At 37.1% G+C, this 20,798-nt stretch overlaps 1 protein-coding gene and 1 long non-coding RNA gene across 3 annotated transcripts in view; both read right to left on the bottom strand.

Moving 5' to 3' along the window:
• LOC132133717 (low-density lipoprotein receptor-related protein 5-like) overlaps nucleotides 1-11,599 on the bottom strand; it is a 76,122-nt gene extending 64,523 nt beyond the window's left edge. The window contains exons 1-3 of the mRNA XM_059546638.1: nucleotides 11,346-11,599; nucleotides 685-885; nucleotides 346-565 (exon numbers count right to left, since the gene is read on the bottom strand). Coding sequence (XP_059402621.1) covers nucleotides 346-565; nucleotides 685-885; nucleotides 11,346-11,595 — 671 coding nt within the window. The 5' untranslated portion in view covers nucleotides 11,596-11,599. The remainder of the gene's footprint in view (nucleotides 1-345; nucleotides 566-684; nucleotides 886-11,345) is intronic.
• A 4,374-nt stretch (nucleotides 11,600-15,973) lies between these two features.
• Nucleotides 15,974-20,514, bottom strand: LOC132133458 (uncharacterized). 2 transcript variants are annotated; one of them, XR_009429153.1, is made up of 5 exons: nucleotides 20,238-20,514; nucleotides 19,664-19,703; nucleotides 18,872-19,045; nucleotides 17,671-17,720; nucleotides 16,062-16,076 (listed from the first exon to the last, which is right to left on the bottom strand). It is a non-coding gene; the product is annotated as an uncharacterized LOC132133458 (long non-coding RNA). The 2 variants fall into 2 exon arrangements; XR_009429154.1 differs by lacking the exon at nucleotides 17,671-17,720 and having other exon boundaries at nucleotides 15,974-16,076.
• Between the last annotated feature and the right edge of the window lie 284 nt (nucleotides 20,515-20,798).

A 20,798-nucleotide genomic window follows, 5' to 3' on the forward strand; every position in this document is an offset into this window, starting at 1 on the left:
TCAGAACTCAAGTTACATGTTGCATATAAACACACCAACTCGCCAGCAAAGTCGCAGCGGACACACAAGTGGATTCTACTTTGGGCTGGACACACGGCACCAGAAGAGTGAAGGTTTGGCATGCAGGATCTACACACCACACAACAACAGGAAACAGCATGAACGCTATATTGCATCCCAATCTCCCTTTTGGGGGGGAAATTCTAATGGCCTATAAATAAACAACCAGGCCATGCATTAATGAATGCTGGGGGTCAAGAGTGGAAGGACACATGCAAAGACCACCCAATGAATGGAGGATGGGGACGAGAGAAAGGAAATGAGAGCAGAGTGGAAGGGACTCACCTTTGAGCAGGGTTTAACGCTATCGCCCTGGGTTGGTCGAGATCTTGCCAGAAGAGCACCTTGCGAGAGGTGCCGTCCAAGTTGGCCACTTCAATGCGGTTCGTCTCCGAGTCGGTCCAGTAGAGTTTGTGTCCGAGCCAGTCGCAGGCTAAGCCATCGGGAGAATCCAGACCTGATACCACCACTGTCTGCCCTCTGCCCAGTGTGGCCTCCTTCATAGCTGAAAAACAAGGCCTCCATTCAGTTCCACAACAGTATTATCAGTTTAAACAAAAAAAATAGATTGCCATTCAGTAATTTCCTTGACAGTGATTCCAAACCACAACACACTGATCTTACAGATAGTAGAGAGGTTGTAGTAGGTCTGTTTGATGGCCTCTTCACTGACGTCCGTCCAGAATATCAGGCCCTCTGAGAAGAGAAAGTCCACTGCGGCCGCATCCTCAAGATCACTGACAACCACGGTGGACTCCGTCCGGCCCGCCTCAACGTCCACCAGCCGAACATCCCGTCGGTTGGCAAAGAGCAGCAAGGGAGAACCTGGTGGCAAAAATTCTGATGTCACCAAAAATATGGGCAAAATTTCATTTCACTGTGTTAAATCATTAGAAAAAAATGAGGAACAGACAATAACATTTTCTTTTCAAATTATGACTCTGCATTTCTGCTACCAAGGAATCTGCCATTTCAAAAAACGTGCTTTGTAATCCACTCCGTCTGTCTGCTGCAACCCCGGCTCCCTGTCTCTAAATAATCAGTGTTTTTCATGAACTCATCGTGCTAAATGAGAGGCACATGTGACGCTCTCTAGGGAATGAATAGCAGATGAAACGACGGAAATGTCTGCCCTTCATTTTGGCACCCAGACATCTCCACAGGGACCGCCAGTTGGCACCTCACACCCGTCCGCATGTGCCAACAAGTGCCACTCACGTCGCAGTCAATAACTTCCTGGGGGTGAGGGTGGGGGGAGGACATATGATGTCATTAGATGTGGACGCAAGGACTATAGTGATAGTGCTGAGGGTTGGGACGTCCTGCTGTGGTTTACCAGCATGCCACTTACCAAGAACCATGTCATCTCACGATAAGCAACTGCGGGTTTCTGTTTTTTTGGGGTGATGCTATTAATAATAAAATGTAATTACCTATATAAGGACTGCAGTGGCATATTTGGTAGGCAAATTTCAAAGGCCTCTAAATTATCAACATCATCAAAAATTCAAGCTTAAAAAAAAAAATGTCGATTGATTTATACTTCTTTTTTACTTTTGGCATCATTCAAAAACTGTCCACCTTCAGGTTGTGTGTCTTTTTGCTGTGAACTGGTAACTTCATAAAATACTTTATATTGTTCGTAACATTTAAAGATGAACACTTGCTGGACTGAAGCAACTTAGATTTATTTGATTAACTATATATTTTTCAATTGTAATTTTCAAATATGGTATCATCAGACTTTATGTTATAGAACGTTTATTTGTCTCTCAATCATCATTGTAATGCATTTCATTATATAAAAAACTACAGATCTGAGATTAAATATAATTTTTCTAGGACATATTACTGGGAGATACAGAGTGACAAATGATTTTGAAGCATTATACTGTTATAATCTTTTCATTGATTTACATGACAAGCTGTCAATATCATCTTCCAACTTTTTTTGCATACAAATGCAGTAGCTGCATAAAACTGCTCAGTTTGGGCCTTTGAGTGTTTTTCCTCTATTATGAGATCCACATTCTCCAACATCACAGTATATAAGCCATTAAAGCCTGGGTGTTAGAGCTGAAACAACGAATCGATTTAATCGATTAAAATCGATTATTAAAATAGTTGTCAACTAATTTAGTCATCGATTCGTTGCTAAATAATTTATTTGCCGTAAGCGGCTTATTTCGTGCATATTTCAGATCTGCGGTGACCAAAGTGTGGCAGTAATGAGCCACCGGAGGATTTACTCAGCCAGTACAACAGGAGAAGTAGCGAATAGCCAATAGCTGGCCTCGTTTTATGTCACGTGCTTCCCGAACGGCGTCTCTGCAGCATTCAGCAGGATGTGGGAGTACTTTATTTTGAGCCTTCAAAAAAGATTAACCTGTAAACTCTGCACTACTGAACTGTTTAAGGGACCGTTCACATATCGCGTCTTTTGCGCGCTCATGTTCATTATTTCCAATGTAGGCGCGCAGTATGCGCGCTCATAATGGAAGCGACGCGGTCGCGACGCACCCGTTTTTCCAGGCGCGTGCACACCGCATCGAGTTAAAAACATTTCAACTTTTCAGAATGCAGCAAGCGCACCGCGGGTCATGTGACAAGAACTAAATAATCAGCTTCATCCTTTCCCGTAACAACGTTAAAAGCTCAGCCAAGATGAAGGAACAGCTGATCATAGTTGTATATGGATTCCCATTTTGAAATAAATTTAGTAGCAGAGCTACTGCAAGCGATTTTTAGAGCTGCAAATCCATTTATCCTTTGCTGAAATTTCCGCGTCTTCAAGGAGAGAGCACGTCATGGTTGCTTAGCAAAGGCAGACGCCTCAGGGGCGCTTCTGCACGAGCACTTTGGAAAGGAGGAGAAAGCGGTGCGCACAGTCTATGGGTGCGCCTAGCGTTTTAGGCGCGATATGTGAACGGCCCCTAAGCCTTTTGTTTGTGCAGATTCTCCAGTACAATGTTGTTTGCAAATGTTTAGTTGTAAAAGCTGATAACATTGCTTTTTAACAGTTAACATTTAAAGCTTTACAAACATGTTCTGTGATCAGTTTGTCGTTTACCAGTTCATAATTCAGTCGTGCAGCCTAATTATGACTGAATGAGAGAGGTAAATGTTTAAAGATATTTGAAATGCACTTTTTTTTTCTAAGTATTCACTGCTCTTTTTCACACAGCAGGTTTTTTGTGTGTCCGTTTTTTCTGGACAACCTTCTGATGGATTTTACTTTAAATATTGAGTTCCATTCAGGTTTCATGCCATTGGCACTGTATTCGAAGGATTGTTTACAATTTCACAGCATAAGCTATAAAGCTATTTCCCAGTAAATAATAAAATACAACGCACTGCAATCTTATTCTGTTTTATCCTTATTCTTCGTGAAAATATGTTCTGAAAGATTCCTTAAGCTTTGTTCGGGATGTTAAACTACTTTAGGAGCTCTAAGGACTGCCATGGTGAAAACATTATTTGAAATCTCCTTGTGAAATTTGCTAGAGTATGGGTCAGTGTTTTGATTGCAGAAGAGTTTGACAAGGGATCACTAACACATAATAAAACAACTCCAGGTATATTTGTGATGAGGATATGACAATGCAAAATTATTAAAATCTCTTAAAAATCTATGCTGAATGATAAAGACCCTTTATTAATAATTTACTTTGGGGGAAAAATGGGAAAAACTAAAATATAAGTACATAAACCGATTAATCGATTAATCATAAAAATAATCGACAGATTAATCGATTATCAAAATAATCGTTAGTTGCAGCCCTACTGGGTGTATCAAAATAACTGACTTTTATTTCAAAGAAAGTGGCTAAAATCTCTGAGAAGTAGAAGTTAATAACATTTGAGCCATTCATTGCAAGTCAGCAGGATTTTTCCTCACCCATTTTATCAGATGTCCTGAAAAAAATCGCAAGTCTAATGATTTAGAAAAGTAAGAGCACACCTCTCCTAAACAAAACACGTGATTTCAGATATCATTTATGTCTGTGGCACAAACTTGAAGAATGAGTTATACGCCAAAGTTTAATAACTATGATTAGAGGTTTGCTTAGAGGCCAACCTAAAGTATGAGCAAAAGTAACAGCAAGTCTTGCCTTATTTTGAGATTTCAACAGCCCTAAAGTGGCATTTTCCATCACGTGGTCGCAGATTTCTGCCCAGGATGGTATCCACTAAGCATGTAGTCTTACAAGACTAAACAGTGCACAATATGTGATTTGGTGTTATCTGAAAGCAAACACCGTAGCAATATTTGGCTTGAGGGTTATTTTATCAGCAACCACCAGGAAGGAAAACCAGCATGTTAGTGTCCTGTAAAGCTCCTCTGTGTAGAGGAAAAAAAAAAAAGAAGATGCTAGAGAACCACCACAGATAGGCCTGCTGCGATAATCGATAAATCAATTAATCGCACGATAAAACAAAATGAGCTCGATAATTTTTTTCGGAAAAATTTTTTCAATTTGTATTTAACAAAATGTAACATGTCATGATGTGGTGTTAGTCTGGAGCGCGGGCTGTCAGAAAACAACCTCTCCGATGTCACAGATGTCCCGGGAATAAAGAGATAACTTCTCGCTAGTGACCAGCTTTGGGAAGCGCCTTTCACTTGCTTTTGGATGTTTGCGTATAAAGTGGTACCGCATTGTACTTGCACTACTGCTTTATTTTAATACCGCGTAGCATATTTTGCAAGTAACTTTTCGCTCGTTTCATTTGGCTTGCTCAGCTAAATATGTCTGTTGGCGTGTAGTTGCGTGTGTCAACGCGCCCAGAGAGCTAACACACATGTACGCACATCGTTTTCTCCTTTCCAGAGCACTCGGCCAGTTGCGCTCTTGAGGCGTCTGTCGTTGCTAAGCATCCAACAGCTGCGATATCAGTTACAACAAAGACATTTCAGCAATGGATTTTCACCACCGAAAAACCCTGCAGTGTTTGGGTGCACCCTGAAGGAAGCTGATTGAGTTGGTTCTTGTCACATAACCTGGTGCGCTTGCATCATTCTGAAAAGTTTTTTTGACTAGATGCGGTGCGGACGGGCCTAGAAAAAACGAGCGCGTCGCACCGCGTCTCTTCCATTATGAGTGCGCTTACCGCATTTGAAATAATGAACTTGAGCACAAAAAATACGTGATATGTGAACGGCCCCTTCATCTGTCAAAATGTTTACTTTCGATTAACGGTTAAACCAGGGGTGCCCATCCCTGCTCCTGGCGACTGTCCTGCAAAGTTTAGCTCCAATCCTAATCAAACACACCTGAAGCAACTAATTAAGGTCTTTAGGCTCACTTAAAAATTAAAGGCAGGTGTGTTTGATTAGGGTTGGAGCCAAACTTTGCAGGACAGTCCATCGCCAGGAGCAGGGTTGGGCACTACTGGGTTAAACGGTCAATATGAGCATCCCTAACTGGCATATAAACATAATATAACATACAAAATTAATTAATTTTAAGCCACACAAAGTCAATATGTTGTATTTCTTGCTCTGAATCTGCCATAAAATAAAATAAAACTTTCTTGATCTTTGAAAAGGTGTACCTGCGTTATTATGCCATTATATTAGTTGAAACTGGTCTTAGAATGACAATATTATTGTTTATCGCGATAATTTCTTGGACAATTTATCGTCCAGCAAAATTTGTTATCGTGACACCCCTAACCACAGATCTCCTACATTTCATCACATTTACCTTTATGAATCACTGGCCAGCTGGGATAACATAAGGCATTTCAGCTATAGGCAACTATAAATAAACCAGTATCAGATGTGGATTCAGAAGGCAACATAGTTTGTTTTATAGGCATATTTAAAATTCTAAAATGTATTTTATCAAAAACATCATAACATTTTATGAAAAAACAAAAAACAAAATTGCCAGCCCCAATTGAAATAAAGATTGAACCTAAATAACTTAAACTATATACTTCTGTATACACACTTTATTGAGCTAATGGAAGAAATAGAACTGAAGGATAAGTAGATTTAAGCCAGATGCTCAGTATAGTCATGTCATATAACTATCAGTGGCTCCTGCTAATAACACGCATATGCATATTTTGTAATTGCCACATACAACACTCTGAGAAGTCAGATTTCATAAATACTTCCCTCTATCCTGGGCCATTTAAAACTATTAAAGATCATCAGTTCCATTACAAATTTACCCAGTCCGAAACAACATCTTTAAGCTTGACTTTGTTCTGTTATCACAAACTAAATACCCAAGTATGACCACAGGAAGTGTCAATTACTTGGCAAGTGTAAACACAACTTTAGCATGATTTATAGTTGTATACATTTCATACAAACACAGCACTCCTTCTACTAAACACTGACAGAGGCGTGAAGCACACATGCTGTAAGCAACAGCAGACCCCAGACATCAAACAATAATCGGCCATCCTCACTCCGCCTGGCCCACAGATTGTTTCTTCAATCTTTTAGTCCACCTCTTTTACTCCTTTCTTCCAGCTTTCAAACTACATCAAAGACAGAGGTATATTCAAACCACTGTGAAAATGAGATGCAGGTCTATTCTTTCTTCTTATCAGCTAGTTTCTTTAAACATATCTATATATATATATATATATATATATATATATATATATATATATATATATATATATATATATATATATATATATTACACAGTTTCATGGGACTATTGGCAATGTACATGTCATTTAAGTGGCATAATAGCATATGCTTCCATCTGCACAGAAAAGCCTTTGGAATGATCCATCAGAGCCTGGGAGGACTCGAACACCTCCTTCCCCGGCAGGCACAGAGCAGTGGGGATTAAAAAGATAACTTCATCCCAACAGCTGCATTGTTTTATGAGATCACACGGACCTCTGTGGCCCAAATGTGCAAGAAAAAACACCACCAGCAGCAGCATGATGCATAAGAACCACAACCAGCCCCCCACCACAATCTCCTATCCAAACAGACGAGATTACTCACTATAGGTCATTTCAGTTAGATATGCTAAACCAAACACATGAGCTGATGAACAGCTAGACTATAGTTCAAGAAAAGTAGATTCTCAGTCTTAGGGGTTAACTTTAATTACTATAAATATATAACACAGATACATTTAAAAGTAAAGGCTTGTCAATGGTTCCTATAAATTCAGCAAAGAAGACTCTTCTTATGAAAACTTTTTTACTCTTTCTCACTCTACTATTTGGAGACCGATAACATTCTTGATGTTCGTTGTAGGTTTTTCAAATGTACTGACTTGGGTCTTTGGATATAAAGTTTCATGACATCTATTACAGACAAATCATATTAATCTCCAAAGAATGAACAGACAGAAAGACAGACAGACAAAAAAATACCTATAGACAGAGAGACAGACAAGCAGACAGATAGACAGACAGACAGATTCAGAAATGCAGAAACACAGACAGGTAGACCTCGGGTACACCCCAGAAAGACCAATAGAGAGACAGATAGGAAATTATAAACAGACAGAAAATTGTAGAAAAGTAGACAAGACATGCAGACAGACAGAAGAATAGATAGACAGACAGACAGATAGACAGTAAATCATAGACAGACAGACGAGACAGATAGATATAGAGGAAATTATAGACAGACAGACAGATAGATATAGAGGAAATTATAGACAGACAGACAAGACAAACAGATAGATAGACAGATGAGACAAACAGATAGATAGATAGACAGTTATAGAGGAAGTTATAGACAGACAGACAGACAGACAAGACAAACAGATAGATAGACAGACATAAAGGAAATTATAGACAGACAGACAAATAAAGCTATTTGAGAAACTTTATTTTTCTAGTTCACCTTTTGGATTTCTGAGGTTTAACTGTATAGAAACATAATTAGAAGAAACTCAAAAGAGGTTCTGCAAGTTCAAAACTTCTGTGGACACAAATCTTTCTCACAGAGCACGTCTGAGCTCACTATGAGAAAGAAAAGGGAAAACGGATCCAGAACTCCAGCAACTCTGTAATGGGTTTAGAGGCAACATGCCAGAGATCTAGAGGACAAAAGCAAAGCGAGCCTTGTTTCAATGGACATTTAAACCCTGCGCCTTACTAGAGGAAACAAAATCAGTCAAAGTCTAGCAATACATTTTTCAAGCACAGTGTGAAGATCGCTAATCTCCCTAAACAGACGGCCCTAGGAGAACTAATTTCCAGTCAATAACCCAGCACCCATATGACTTAGGAGCTTCCGATCTTCTCTGACTTTTGTAGTGCCAGAAGTGGGAGTTGAGAGCACCTGGGCGCACCGGGCTCCTTCTTTGTAGAGAAAGAGCACAAAGAAACAGCTGAAGGAGTCTGAGCTTGTCACCAGAATTAGCCGTCTTCAGAAGGGAGGAGCACAAAGGAGGCTAGAGGTCTACGAACACGTGAAGACTCCTGGAAAGTGGGGAAAAGAGCTACCAATGAAAAGCTGCTCAGCTCATTCACTATCACTGTTTTCTTTCTCCCTCTGTCCTCAGTCTCCTTTTACCTACCTGATGTGCCTGATTATAATCAAAAATGGTCGCTCACTTCCTCCAACCCTTATCAGCAAGAGACAATACAGTAAAGTGAGAGACTGTGTTAAAGAAAACACACAAGAATGCAAAGTTTTTTTTTACTGAACTCTGTGACACATTATTATGATCCTAACATCTAAAGATCTAGCTATCTGGTCTAAATTAGCTACACATTTTTAAAACAATTTTAAACTGAAATAATTAAAAATGCACAAATGTCCTGCAAGTCCAACACCCATATTAGAACAAAAATAGGGACTGGTTGTTACATTTCCTCCAAAAAAAAAATCATTTCATTCAAATGCAAACTTGCTTAATTAGCTTAAGGAGTGATTGACATTGGCAGTAGGAGCTTGACAATTGCATCAAAAGTTTTGAGGTTTTTCTTATGCTAAAATTCAACAAGGCCTTTTGTTGTTCACTTATGTTAAATTAGCATTACATGCAACAGATTTTACTCCATCACTTTTGTCTTTGAAGACAAAAAAATAAAAAAGGTTTAAAAACCCTGGGTTACAACTTATTCAACTGGTATTAATACTACTCGTAAAACTCCAGAGACGAGGCTCTGACATTAGCAGTGATGCTTGCTGGCAGACATTTCAAACTTACATAGTGACATGTCAACAAATGAACCCTCGCTTATTGATGTGACCTGAATAAATATGTTTTTTTCTCTAAAAGTAAATAAGAACACCAAGCCCAAACTCCAACTAAAAAATAACATGACAGTCTGTTCTTAAAATTGCAATATAATAGCTTGGAATAATAACGCAACAGCAGCTGCATACAAACAATGTATCCCTGTAATAATTTAAGTACTTCATAATGCCAAAATCAGAGCATTTCAGCCAAGAAGCAGGTTTTGTTCCTCACTCTTAAAAAAATAAAGGTTCTTAATTTTCTTAAAGGTTCTTTTTAGATTTTCAGCGTGGTTTATGAGTTCTCTAAAGCACCCATATATGTATGGTTTCCTACAGTTAAAGAGAATTAAATTGTTTGTTGTGGAACTTATTAAAGATTTTCCAACAGAATCAGGCAGTAAAACCTTTTGGATCTAATTGAAACCTTTTTTTATTATTATTACAACAGGATAGGATTAGATTCATGTTTGTTCGGACAACTTGGTAACACTATATTATAACTTTTAATAGGAATTCATTCACAAAAAAACAAAAATGCTTAATAGAACAAATTCATGTTCATTTAGATCCGAATAGATAATAAAACATAAATTAAGCATTTTTTTACTATCCGAAAGCACATTAACTGATGCAATAAAGCTTAATGGAATGGATTACAAGACTAGCCTAATATACAGACTTATCATCTTAAGCAATATTTACGTAATAAGGATCGTTGAAATGGGTTAGAAGACTAGTCTAAAAGAAACTGATCATTTTAAGGATTATTTATGCAATAAAGTTTTTGGAATGAGTTAGTATTAGACTAGTGTAATACAAAAAAAGGACTATGTGGTTGTTGGTAAATGTTAGGAATAAAGTTATGAATAGAAGCTAAACAGATATGAGTGGAGGCACATAATATGACTCAATCCATCTGAATTAAACTATTCACACGCTTTAACTTCCTTGCCCCAGAAATAACACCAAACCGCAGTTCAATCTCTCTCTCTCTCTAGGCGTGAATACAAAAATCCAAGCAAACCGATATAAGTACATGGTGCTAAAACTATAAATATTTAAGCACAGGCCTGTTTGAACGCCAATTTCTCATCAGCAACTTTCTACAGTGATGCCTCTCTGTAACACTATGAAATCTAACACTAATCATTCATCTTATATATATATATATATATATATATATATATATATATATATATAGTAGATACTCCATACAAAATTAAAAAGCATTTAGCTTTTTCTTTTGTAATTTGTATGCATTTAGCATTCATGACCATATGATATTGCAAGACTATAATTTTAAGAGTTAGTTTATTACTCTTTAGGTCAATTTTAAATGTGGAAAGCTAGAAATAGTTTATGACAGACATAACATATAAGTACATTTTAATCAAAAAAATGAACACAAACTACCAATTTAGACGTTAACTAAATTTCATTTACTAAACTAAGTAGCTGTTAAGCACTAGTAATGTTTGTTTAGATATAGCTATGTTATTACAAAAGTGGTACCAAGAAAATGTGAGTCTTTTGAACTGGCTTAGTCTTTTTTTTTTTTTACTCCTACTAAACTTCAGTAATACTATTTGGATGAAGGCCAGGTAAAATAGCCGTCTTTAAAATAGTTTAACAAGTCATTTGAATAATTTTGCACTCTTTTTCACGCTGTTTGACATCCGATACCGCAGAGGCCTCCATAACACACAACCAGAGCGGTTTACGAGACCTGTGAGCTTAAAAACTCCGACCAAACATGTCAAATGCTTCCAGCAGGCATCACAAAAAGTTGACTTTAGTTTTAAAGCTTCAACTCAACTTCCAGAAGTGCACATCTGGGTTAAAAAAAACCCCATCGCAGACTATCGTTTAGTTTAAACAGCTCAACTTTACGCAGACTTAACTTTGCTTTCAAAACTAGTTACATTTTCTAAACATGTAAACGACCCGTTTGAAACACAACAAAACGCGTAAAAGTTACGCGAAACCGACCGTGCGCAAGTTTGTCTCGCGCTCTTGTGTTACTCTTTATCACATTGTTCGCGGTGATATGAGTTCAACACCTTAGAGCCGCAGGAAAAACTCCACAGAAACTGTTACTCACCACGAATCACCGTCAGACTACAACAAAGCAGCAGTTCCAGCAGTAAAATCCCCATCGCAAGAGATCCTTGCTTTAATTCCATAATCCCCGCTCCATTTCTTCGAGGTATTGGTGGTAGGAGAAAGTTTGCCGTCCGTAGGTCAGTCAGTTGGACTTTTGTAGTTTTTTTTCGCCCCAGCGACTCTTCTAGCGATAGTAGAATGAGGCACGAGGAGGGGAATGACTGACAGCGGAAACCGATCGACGTCATCAAGTGGGATTGTGCGGCGCTGTGGCGCGGTCGCCTCTCCAGTCCAGTGGAATAGCTTTTTTCTTCTTCTTCTTTTTTTTATCATTAATGCCATAACCAAGAACAATACAATGAGAATTATCCATTGCAAAAAGAATAAATAAAAATAAATAAATAAATAAATAAAAACCCTGTGCCAGTGCATAACACAACAAATTATATATTATTAATGTAAAAAAAAAAAAATTATATATATATATATATATATATATATATATATATATATATATATATATATATATATATATATATATTTGCTATAATGTCATATTTATATACAACGCTATACTCTAATTGCCTTTTTACTTGCGAAGTTTTGTAAAGCATTATAATAAGGTTCCATTGATTAATTTTAATGTATTAACTAACACGAACAATACATTTATTATAGTATTTATTATCTTTGTTAATGTTAGTTAATGAAAATACAGTTGATAATAAATGTTAGCTCATGTTAATTAACATTGCATTAATTGATGTTAACAAACACAATTTTTGATTTTAGTAATGCATTTGTAAATGTTGAAATTGACATTAAATAAGATTTTTAAAATGCTGTAGAAGTATTGTTCATGCTTAGCTCATGTTAACTAAAGTAGTTAACTAATGAACCTTATTGTAAAGTGTTACCAGCATTACAATAAAGCTTGACATCCTTTTTAAAGTGCGAAAAATGCAGTATTAAAAATGCAGTAGGAATATACATTTAAGGCAATATATATATATATATATATATATATATTCAAGGGTATATATTAAAATTCAAGGGTATATATTAAACCTATTTTAATTTTCTATTGGAGTTTTAATGTTGTATTATGTTTTTTAGGTAATGTTACTGCTTTATTATGGTGTTATGTGTGTCATGGTGGTGTTGTATTATGTTTATGTGTGTATCACTGTACTTTTTCGTTGTGTTATTATTGGCTACAGTTGCTGGAAAGGCCAATCTTGATGAACTTGTAGTCATCATGTGGGCAGCCAAAGTTGATATCAGTCAGTTTAACAGTAACAAACTGATTTTAATCACTCAAACAGGCTGATTTATTGTCATATACAGTTAGGAAACACAAAATCAGTGAATTTTACTTTTTAAAATATATTTATATTTAATAATAAATATGTACACACACACACACACACATATATATATATCCTTAAAAATGTACATGATTCAATTGTTAATATGTAACATTGTTAATATTTATTGTTAATATGTATAGTAAGAGTACAGAGATTTAAAATTCAGTATTGGGAGAACTTTGTGAGACATATTAGAGTTCTTTGATTCAAGATTGTCAAATAGGAGTTCTGAAACTGAAAGAGACAAATGTGAGTTTAAAGTTTTTTCTCAGGAGAACAGTTTGAAAAGGAGGTGAAATAACTGAAATATTAAAAAGATCTCATCTAGTCTTGGGAGAACTTGATGAGACATATGATTTTTCTGATGAGAGATTGTCAAAAATTCTGAAACATGATACATATTCACATGAGTGTTTTCTGGAGACTTTGTCTCCAGAGAACAATCTGAGACACAAATGAGATATTAAAGATACCTCATTTTGCATTCCGTAGGAGAGATAGAAGCTTTAAAATTCATAAAACCGTCTTTTTAAGTGAATGAGAGATCAATTCTTCTTTGTGACAACATCAGCTTAAACATGCCATGCTTGGCACATTTTTTCCTGTTTGTTGCTAGCCTGTAATGTTTCTTGCTCGTATGAAAGCTCATGTTATAAAAGAGTAAAATACAATGATGCAAATTCTTTTTGGGCTCTTTCATGAGTCCTGAGGTGCTGTAAACATCAAGGATCAAACCGAACCCCTGGCGGACTGAAAGCGCTCATTGGGCTGAATGGTAAAGTTTTGCAACCAACTCCAAATCCAAAGTGAAAGCATATGTGCACGGTAGTGCGTGTGAGCGAAGCAGGCAGTAATTCCCGGGCCTAGAGAAACATGCTGTAATGAAACCTGCCTTTACAGTCACCTGTGCAATATAGCTCTTGGCGTTCTCTTTGATCCACCGAGCACTGTGCACAAATAAAAAATCACTTTCTTCATTGCCCGCTGTTACTTTTGAATATTATACTTTGTATTCATGCATCCAAGACTTAATCTGAGACATATTTTGTGCGTAACAGATGCCATCTGGAACAAGTCCTCTTAAAACGGAGGGTTTATAGAGGCATCATGTCAATGTGCTTCGCACTAACCCTGTTGCTTGCTACCTACTTCTCACTGGAAATTCATGGTCATGGCCAGCCTGAAGCTGTGCTGGAATATGGGTCTGCCACTTAGTTACACAACCAAGGAAAACAAGGATATTCTGCTGAAAGTTGTAGCAAATAAAAGGCTAATAATAGCCATCAATACCAAACCATCAAAACAAATGAGAGACCCACTGTTTTGTTTGAAGAGCGTGGTTAACGTTTTTATTGGAAATTTGTCTCCATTGTTTCTCTTTTGGCATGAAGTAAAAATCTAGGATGTGAAATGCCAAAAGAAAGTGAGAGATTGGGAAATTTTGAGGCCTGAGACAATTCCTTTGGAAATTATAAAAATGCGGTGCTCAGCAAGAAATGTGGTAATCATAGGTTATGACATTTTTTTGTTTTTAGGACAGATCAGGTCAGCAACTGCACAACCGTCTGCAGAAGATAACAATGGACTCCATACTCCATCCTGTGCTTCTCTAATAAAATCCACATTTCACATGACTCTTGTTGTTTCCCTCCAAAACAAAACCGTCCCATGGTGAGACTGTTGTAAAGGTGTCAGCCCACCTTCTTTCCAACTCGTTATTTTCCTCCCTGCCAATTAAAATTCCAGACTTTTAAAACTAGACAATGTGCATCGCACGTTTCCAAGGTGCAATGATTGGTCGACAGATGTGGCTTGTTTATTTGTGGCATCTTGTTTACTTCAAAGGCTGATTCATATGTACTACTCCTAAAACACTTTGAAACCATGGGAAACCTGGGGCCCAATGGCTCCAAAAGCAAGGCGACGGACCCCTTGAACTTGAACGCATCCATTTCTGCTTTTTTTTCTGTGCTGATTTGGAATAACCATGGTAAACATTGACATTTTTACAAAATATATTGGTTATTATGCCTCATAATTGTCATTATGAGATTTTGCGTCAGCCTGGTCATGGATCAAAGTTAAGGTAACATCAAGTACAGACAGACACGCATAATAAGATAACTCCGAGTGCAAAATAAGTTTTTTCTTTATTATGTATCTTTTTAACAGTGCAGCGATTAAGACTTACAAAATCAATTTGAGATCTCTGATCTAATCTTTGGTCCAGACACTAAATACACAATGGCTGAGTTATTCCCTTGGCTTTACAATAATGTGCTTCTGTGCCACAATTCCTGGTTTGGCATTTATTCCTCACACCCATAAAAAAGAAAAAAGGCATTAATTCTTAGAATTTTCCTGAATCGTTCTGACAAACAAAAAAGGGCAATTATAGCAGCCAACTTAGCAGCCGCAGATGAAACACTTGACAAGACAGAATAGACAAAACATTTCCAGGAATTGCACTATGAAATTCCTTATAATGACATTCACTGAATGAAGGTCGAGGGCTAAGTTAATACTAAGGCTTCAGCCCCGTGTGCCAAGAGTTAGGTGGAAGCTAAATCTGCATAGAAACAAAAGATACATTTGAGCACCAGCTGGATTCTCGTATCTTGAAGTCGTAAGGGGCTTTCAAGTGTTTGAGTGCTACCAAGAGGTCTCAAACCAAAGTCGATCTGCTACCAACTGTTGAAAAAGGAAATATACTGAAAAGTAAACTAAACAATCCTGGTCAGACCCCTGAATCGGAGTACATTCCGTTGATGAGATAGTCGACCTGAGTATAGTCCTTCCGCTTGTAACTCTCGTATGCTTGTTTGAGAAACAGCACCACCATGACCAAGAAGAAGAGGAGGCCAAACAGAAGAATGGCCAACAAAGAGCTTGTGTTCAACAGGTGGCTGGTCAAAGGGTCTCCGGCCACCTCAATCACGGCTTGGTCCCCTTTGGGAATGTCCTTGGGCAGTGTAGATGCCACTACTAAGGGGCTCAATGAGGTTTTTGGCGTGGTTGGTGATGGCTTATTCTCATCTGATGATGCTGGAGAAGTTTGGATTGGTTTTGCGGTAGGAGTGGATCAATTTGTTGTAGGCACTGATGGTGAGATGCTGGCGGAAGTTTTGGTCCCTGATGGAGATGGTGAAGAAGGCTGTTTTGAAATCATGGGTTTGTGCAACTGATGTGGAGGTGGTGGTTGTTCTGCTAGTTGTTGGAGAGGGTGTAGGGCTGGTTGTGGTTACCATTTAGGTTCATATTACCATTTAGGTTCATATCTGGTTCCACTAACAGGTTGAAATTTGTGGCATTTTCACAAGAAACATTCTGGGCTTTCGAACAGAGTTCACCTGCAGGACCTGAAAAATGAAGAACAAAGTAATCAACATGACTATATTACTTAAACCTCGTTTACAGTCAATTTCGATGGACTTCAAAACTACATATTACTGATGAATAGACACAGTTGCCAATGAATCAGTACCACGGCAAAAGAAACCTTATTTTAAAAGGATCTTGAAAGCAAGTTGCAGACCGAATTGAATGTAATCTGATTCACAATTAAATGACTCTTATGAGCCATTTCTGAATGAATCATTTCAAAAGTACACAGGTCAATGGTTCAAATCAGTCTGAATCTGAAGTTACTGAAAACAAATAGAAAACATTCACAAGATCTGAGCCATCATCAAAATGTCCAATCCATAAATCATCAAACAGCAAAAATGGACACTTTTTACAACCATAACCCAAGTTTCAAAGGCTGTTTTTAGAGTGGCATGGCCAAATATTTTTAACAACTTGATCTAAAGTATGAAATAAAACAAACAATCTGCGACTCCTCAACCAGAGGTTGTTTACATTGGGACAGGGATGTTCCCCGAATGCTCATTACTGGATGTCAAACTGCATATCCTGAGCTCTGCAGTCTTCGGGAACGAGTCACGTCTGGGAGGAAAAACAGGCCTTGCCGAACCTATCTTTGTTCCCCTCCCAGCAGCCATGTGTGCACACCTCAACCTCCGCATCAGTCTCCACTCTTTCCCTTATTCCCACATCCCCTGATCACTTAACCAGGTGGCTGCAGCACGGCAGGACCAACGGGCCTAGAAAGAATTTGCTTGTGTTGGCACTGCAGAATGCTCCAAAATGCCCCCATTTCCTTTTTTCGATCTTGCCAATGGACTATCATCCAGAGTTTAAAAGCTCCAGGTGAATCAATAATCAACCTCAGTAAAGTGCAAACCGCCAGATGAATCATCTCTTGGTCAGCATTGACACACTAAATCGAGTGGCCAGCTGCATCGTGTGAATTTTTTCCCTTTTAAACACTTCTCCAGCTGTTTGAAGCAGAAAAGCAGTGTGAAACAGTAGAGGACCTGGCCTGATTTTTGCAGTCGCCACAGGTTGCCCTGTAGTACGTTTGGTCTTTGACGAGTCCAAAACACACCGTTCCCTTCAGTGGAATGTGGAATGCTTATGTATTTATAGCTTGCCATCATTCCAAACATTTGCGACTTCCAGATGGCGGTGGTGATTCTGACGTTGCTTTCGATCTCTGTACAGCTAACGTGATGGAAACTCAAAACTGACAATGTATGTTTGTGTTATCAGACGGAGGCTACGCCAGTCGCTCTACACACAGCCAGCATTTACAGAGGTGGCGAGATACTCAAGTGCAACGTGTGTGGTCAAAGCGAAAGGGGAAAAAAGAAAGTGATTTAATTAGAAAAAGAGCATGTCTTGACGAAGACTGCAGAAGGGTATGGCCCGCTGAAGCAGCGCCTGGCACATAAGCAGAACAGCCCGACCAGGCCTCCCTTTCATCTTAAATGCAAAACACATGGTCTTCTTTGAAAGTGCACGTCCTTCAAAGGAAAAACTTGATGTATAAAAGTCAAAGCACAACATATGGCTTTACTTTAGTAAAAAAATATTCTATTCCGCAGGTACCTTGTTTCATCTCTGAAGGTAGCACACAGATTGCATTTCATTCTCAAGCCCTCAAAGAAACAGGAAAAGAAAAGTTCTGGTTTAATTCTTAGAAATAGTGGAAAAGAATCAAACAAATCTGTTCATTCTGCTTTTTGTCTTATGTATGTGCAGGGATCAACAATAATGACCCGTGTGAGAGCTTCGGGCAAGTTAACGGTACTGTTAAAACAGAACTTAGTTGATCATTTTGCAAACTTTTTTTTTCTTTCCTTTTTTGAAAGGGATTATTGAAAAGAAAAAAAATATACATACATAATATATATATATATATATATATATATATATATCACAACACACATCATCATTCCAAAACATGTATAATACTTTGAATGTCTTAGTGTATTTTTTTCCTCTATTCAATTAAAGTCAATGGGGTTTAATGTTGTTTGGTTCTTCCAAATATTTTCTTTTCTGTTCCACCGAAGAATTTGTGCATTCAAGACCAAGTGTTGACAAGTCGTTATTATGACGTCAGGTATGTTCAAGTCACTGTGGTCAGAACAAGATTAACTTGTCTACATAAAATTTAACTTTATTATATTTTTTTTTTTAAATAATACAACTACAAAATGATGAATAAAGAATGTGCATTGTGATTTTGCAACCTGAACTAAGGCTTACAGGATCTGAATGATATTGAATACTGTCAAAACATTCTGCTGATAGATATAAAATAAAGTTCAAGTTACCAAGATGACTGACTTGGATTTTGTGCGAAAACATTTAACCATGTAATATCATATATTTATTGCATTATAGGAATATAATTAATGATTTTGAATTATTTCTTTGAGTTTAAAAATGTTTGACATTAAACAACAAATATAAATAAAGTAAAATCCAATTAGGTTATATATATAAAAAAAGAAAAAAAAAAAAAAATTCTTTACACACAAAAACATTTTGCAATAGCATACTTCTGTCAAAGTAGTAGCCATAACCTAATGATCCTTTGTAGTTACCTTTATCTCAATGTTATTAAAATCCAAGAATATTTATTCCTAAACATTAAATTGATAAAAAAAATATATAATAAATATTATATAATAAATATTATATAATATATATATATATATATATATATATATTATTGAAATGCAATTTAAACAAATCATTCAAAAGCTTATCGGAGGTGCACGAGAGACAGATTTAGAAAGACTCAGGGAACAATTCGCTGGTTTTTCCACTATCCCGAGGCCATTTACCAAATGCATGGGTGAATATGGAAACACAAGGAGCCCCAGAATGGGCAGCAGGACCAGGAAAGGATGGACAGGCATGGTCACATGAGTGGCTGAGACCATAATGTGGGAGAGGATCACATCCCCAACATCTGTGAGATACACAAAAGCTACAATTTATAAATCTGTAACTCAACTTAAATCAAATGTATTCACTTCTAAATACATTAGATAGATAGATAGATAGATAGATAGATAGATAGATAGATAGATAGATAGATATAAGTTGTATCAGAGAAGCAAGTGAGAATGAACCTAAATGATTCAATTGCGCCATCTAGTACAAATTCCAAAACACTACAATTGTTTACAATTGTTTACAATTTCATCTGGTCTACCTGCGGTTTCACAAACCTGTTTAATACTAAACAATAAGTGCTATAAAACATGTAGGAACATGTAGGCATATTATAAAGCTACATATGATATTCTATTTCACATTAGAAGCTCCCATTTTAAAGTAGCATACGCCCTAACCTCTTCTAAGTGCTAGAAATATGCTTTGAACTTAAGTTGATCCTGCAGTTTGTTGGTTATAAGAAAGCTTCAAAAGTGAATAAATAGGTCTTGGGGCGAAGCGCATAAATGTCTGCCACACCCCTGAGAGCACCTGGTCATGGCAAACAGCACTGAAGGGCTCTCTAAACTTGTTCCAGGATCTACAGATCATATGACTTCCATCTCGGCTTGAACAAAGGAATGAAACTCACAAGAGATGAAGCAGATCATTCACGGATGGTCCGTCACGACCTGGAATTAAAGACAGAAAATAAATAAAGCCATTTGTAGTTCTAGATAAAACAGCATTAAGTCACTTCCATAGAACTATCAGCAAAAAATCATATTGCATTAATTATCTATTTAGTTTTTTTTAATATAAAGGGTTATTTAAGACACACATGAAGCTAATTGTCAATAATGGAGGTTAATATACAAATTAATGAAATAAAAAATACAACCTAAAATTCTTATTTGAGCATATTATTACGGTTAATTAATTAAAGGTCGTGGGTCACAGGGTCACAAACTCCATTGTTTGTCGATTACAATGGAACATGTTTTCTAACCCACGGGATCTGGTTCTATTTTTCTAAGATACACACACTACAAAAATAACATTTAAATAACATAAGATATAAACATTAATTACATTAATTAGAAAATGACTTAATCATGCAGAGGAATGATCACAATACAATTTTAATACACAAACGGTGTTAACTATTAAAGCAATAAAGCACTGACAAAGCAAAGATATAAAAAAGCTCACGAGGATGCACTTACCAACAAATACAACGCGTTCTTTCACAACAACAACAAAAACAGTTGGTATAAATGTAAATAGCAGTGTTTCCGAAACACTTTTCTTTACCGCAGTTTACAAACGTAAGCGAATAAGTATAATAAGTTCCGTCACATTCCTCATTCAGCGCATGTTTATTGTCACTCTGCTGTCTGATGTTTCATATTTTAATTCTGGGTTGTTTATATAAGCAGCAGCTAGCTAACAGACACGAAATACATGTGATTCGACGAGGGGACATGCAGGACTTCCGGGCCGTGAGCGCGTCAAAATAAGTTTCGTCATTCACAATGGGTAATTGAACGGGAATGGACATTTGAATAATAATGGAGAATGAAATTATATTAAATAATTCCAGAAATGATTAGGGTAGTCACAGTTTGAAAGGTATAGTGGGATTATATGTAAAATTGTTTTTATATAATTATATACAAAACAAATATTTGTAATGTAAAATTAACAATGTTGAAACACACACACACACACACACACACAGGTTCTTCTCTTTAGTCGTTTCCCCCGTCTGTACATTTACTTCCAAG

Source organism: Carassius carassius, chromosome 50 (genome assembly GCF_963082965.1).
Source record: "Carassius carassius chromosome 50, fCarCar2.1, whole genome shotgun sequence".
Classification (NCBI taxonomy): domain Eukaryota; kingdom Metazoa; phylum Chordata; class Actinopteri; order Cypriniformes; family Cyprinidae; genus Carassius; species Carassius carassius.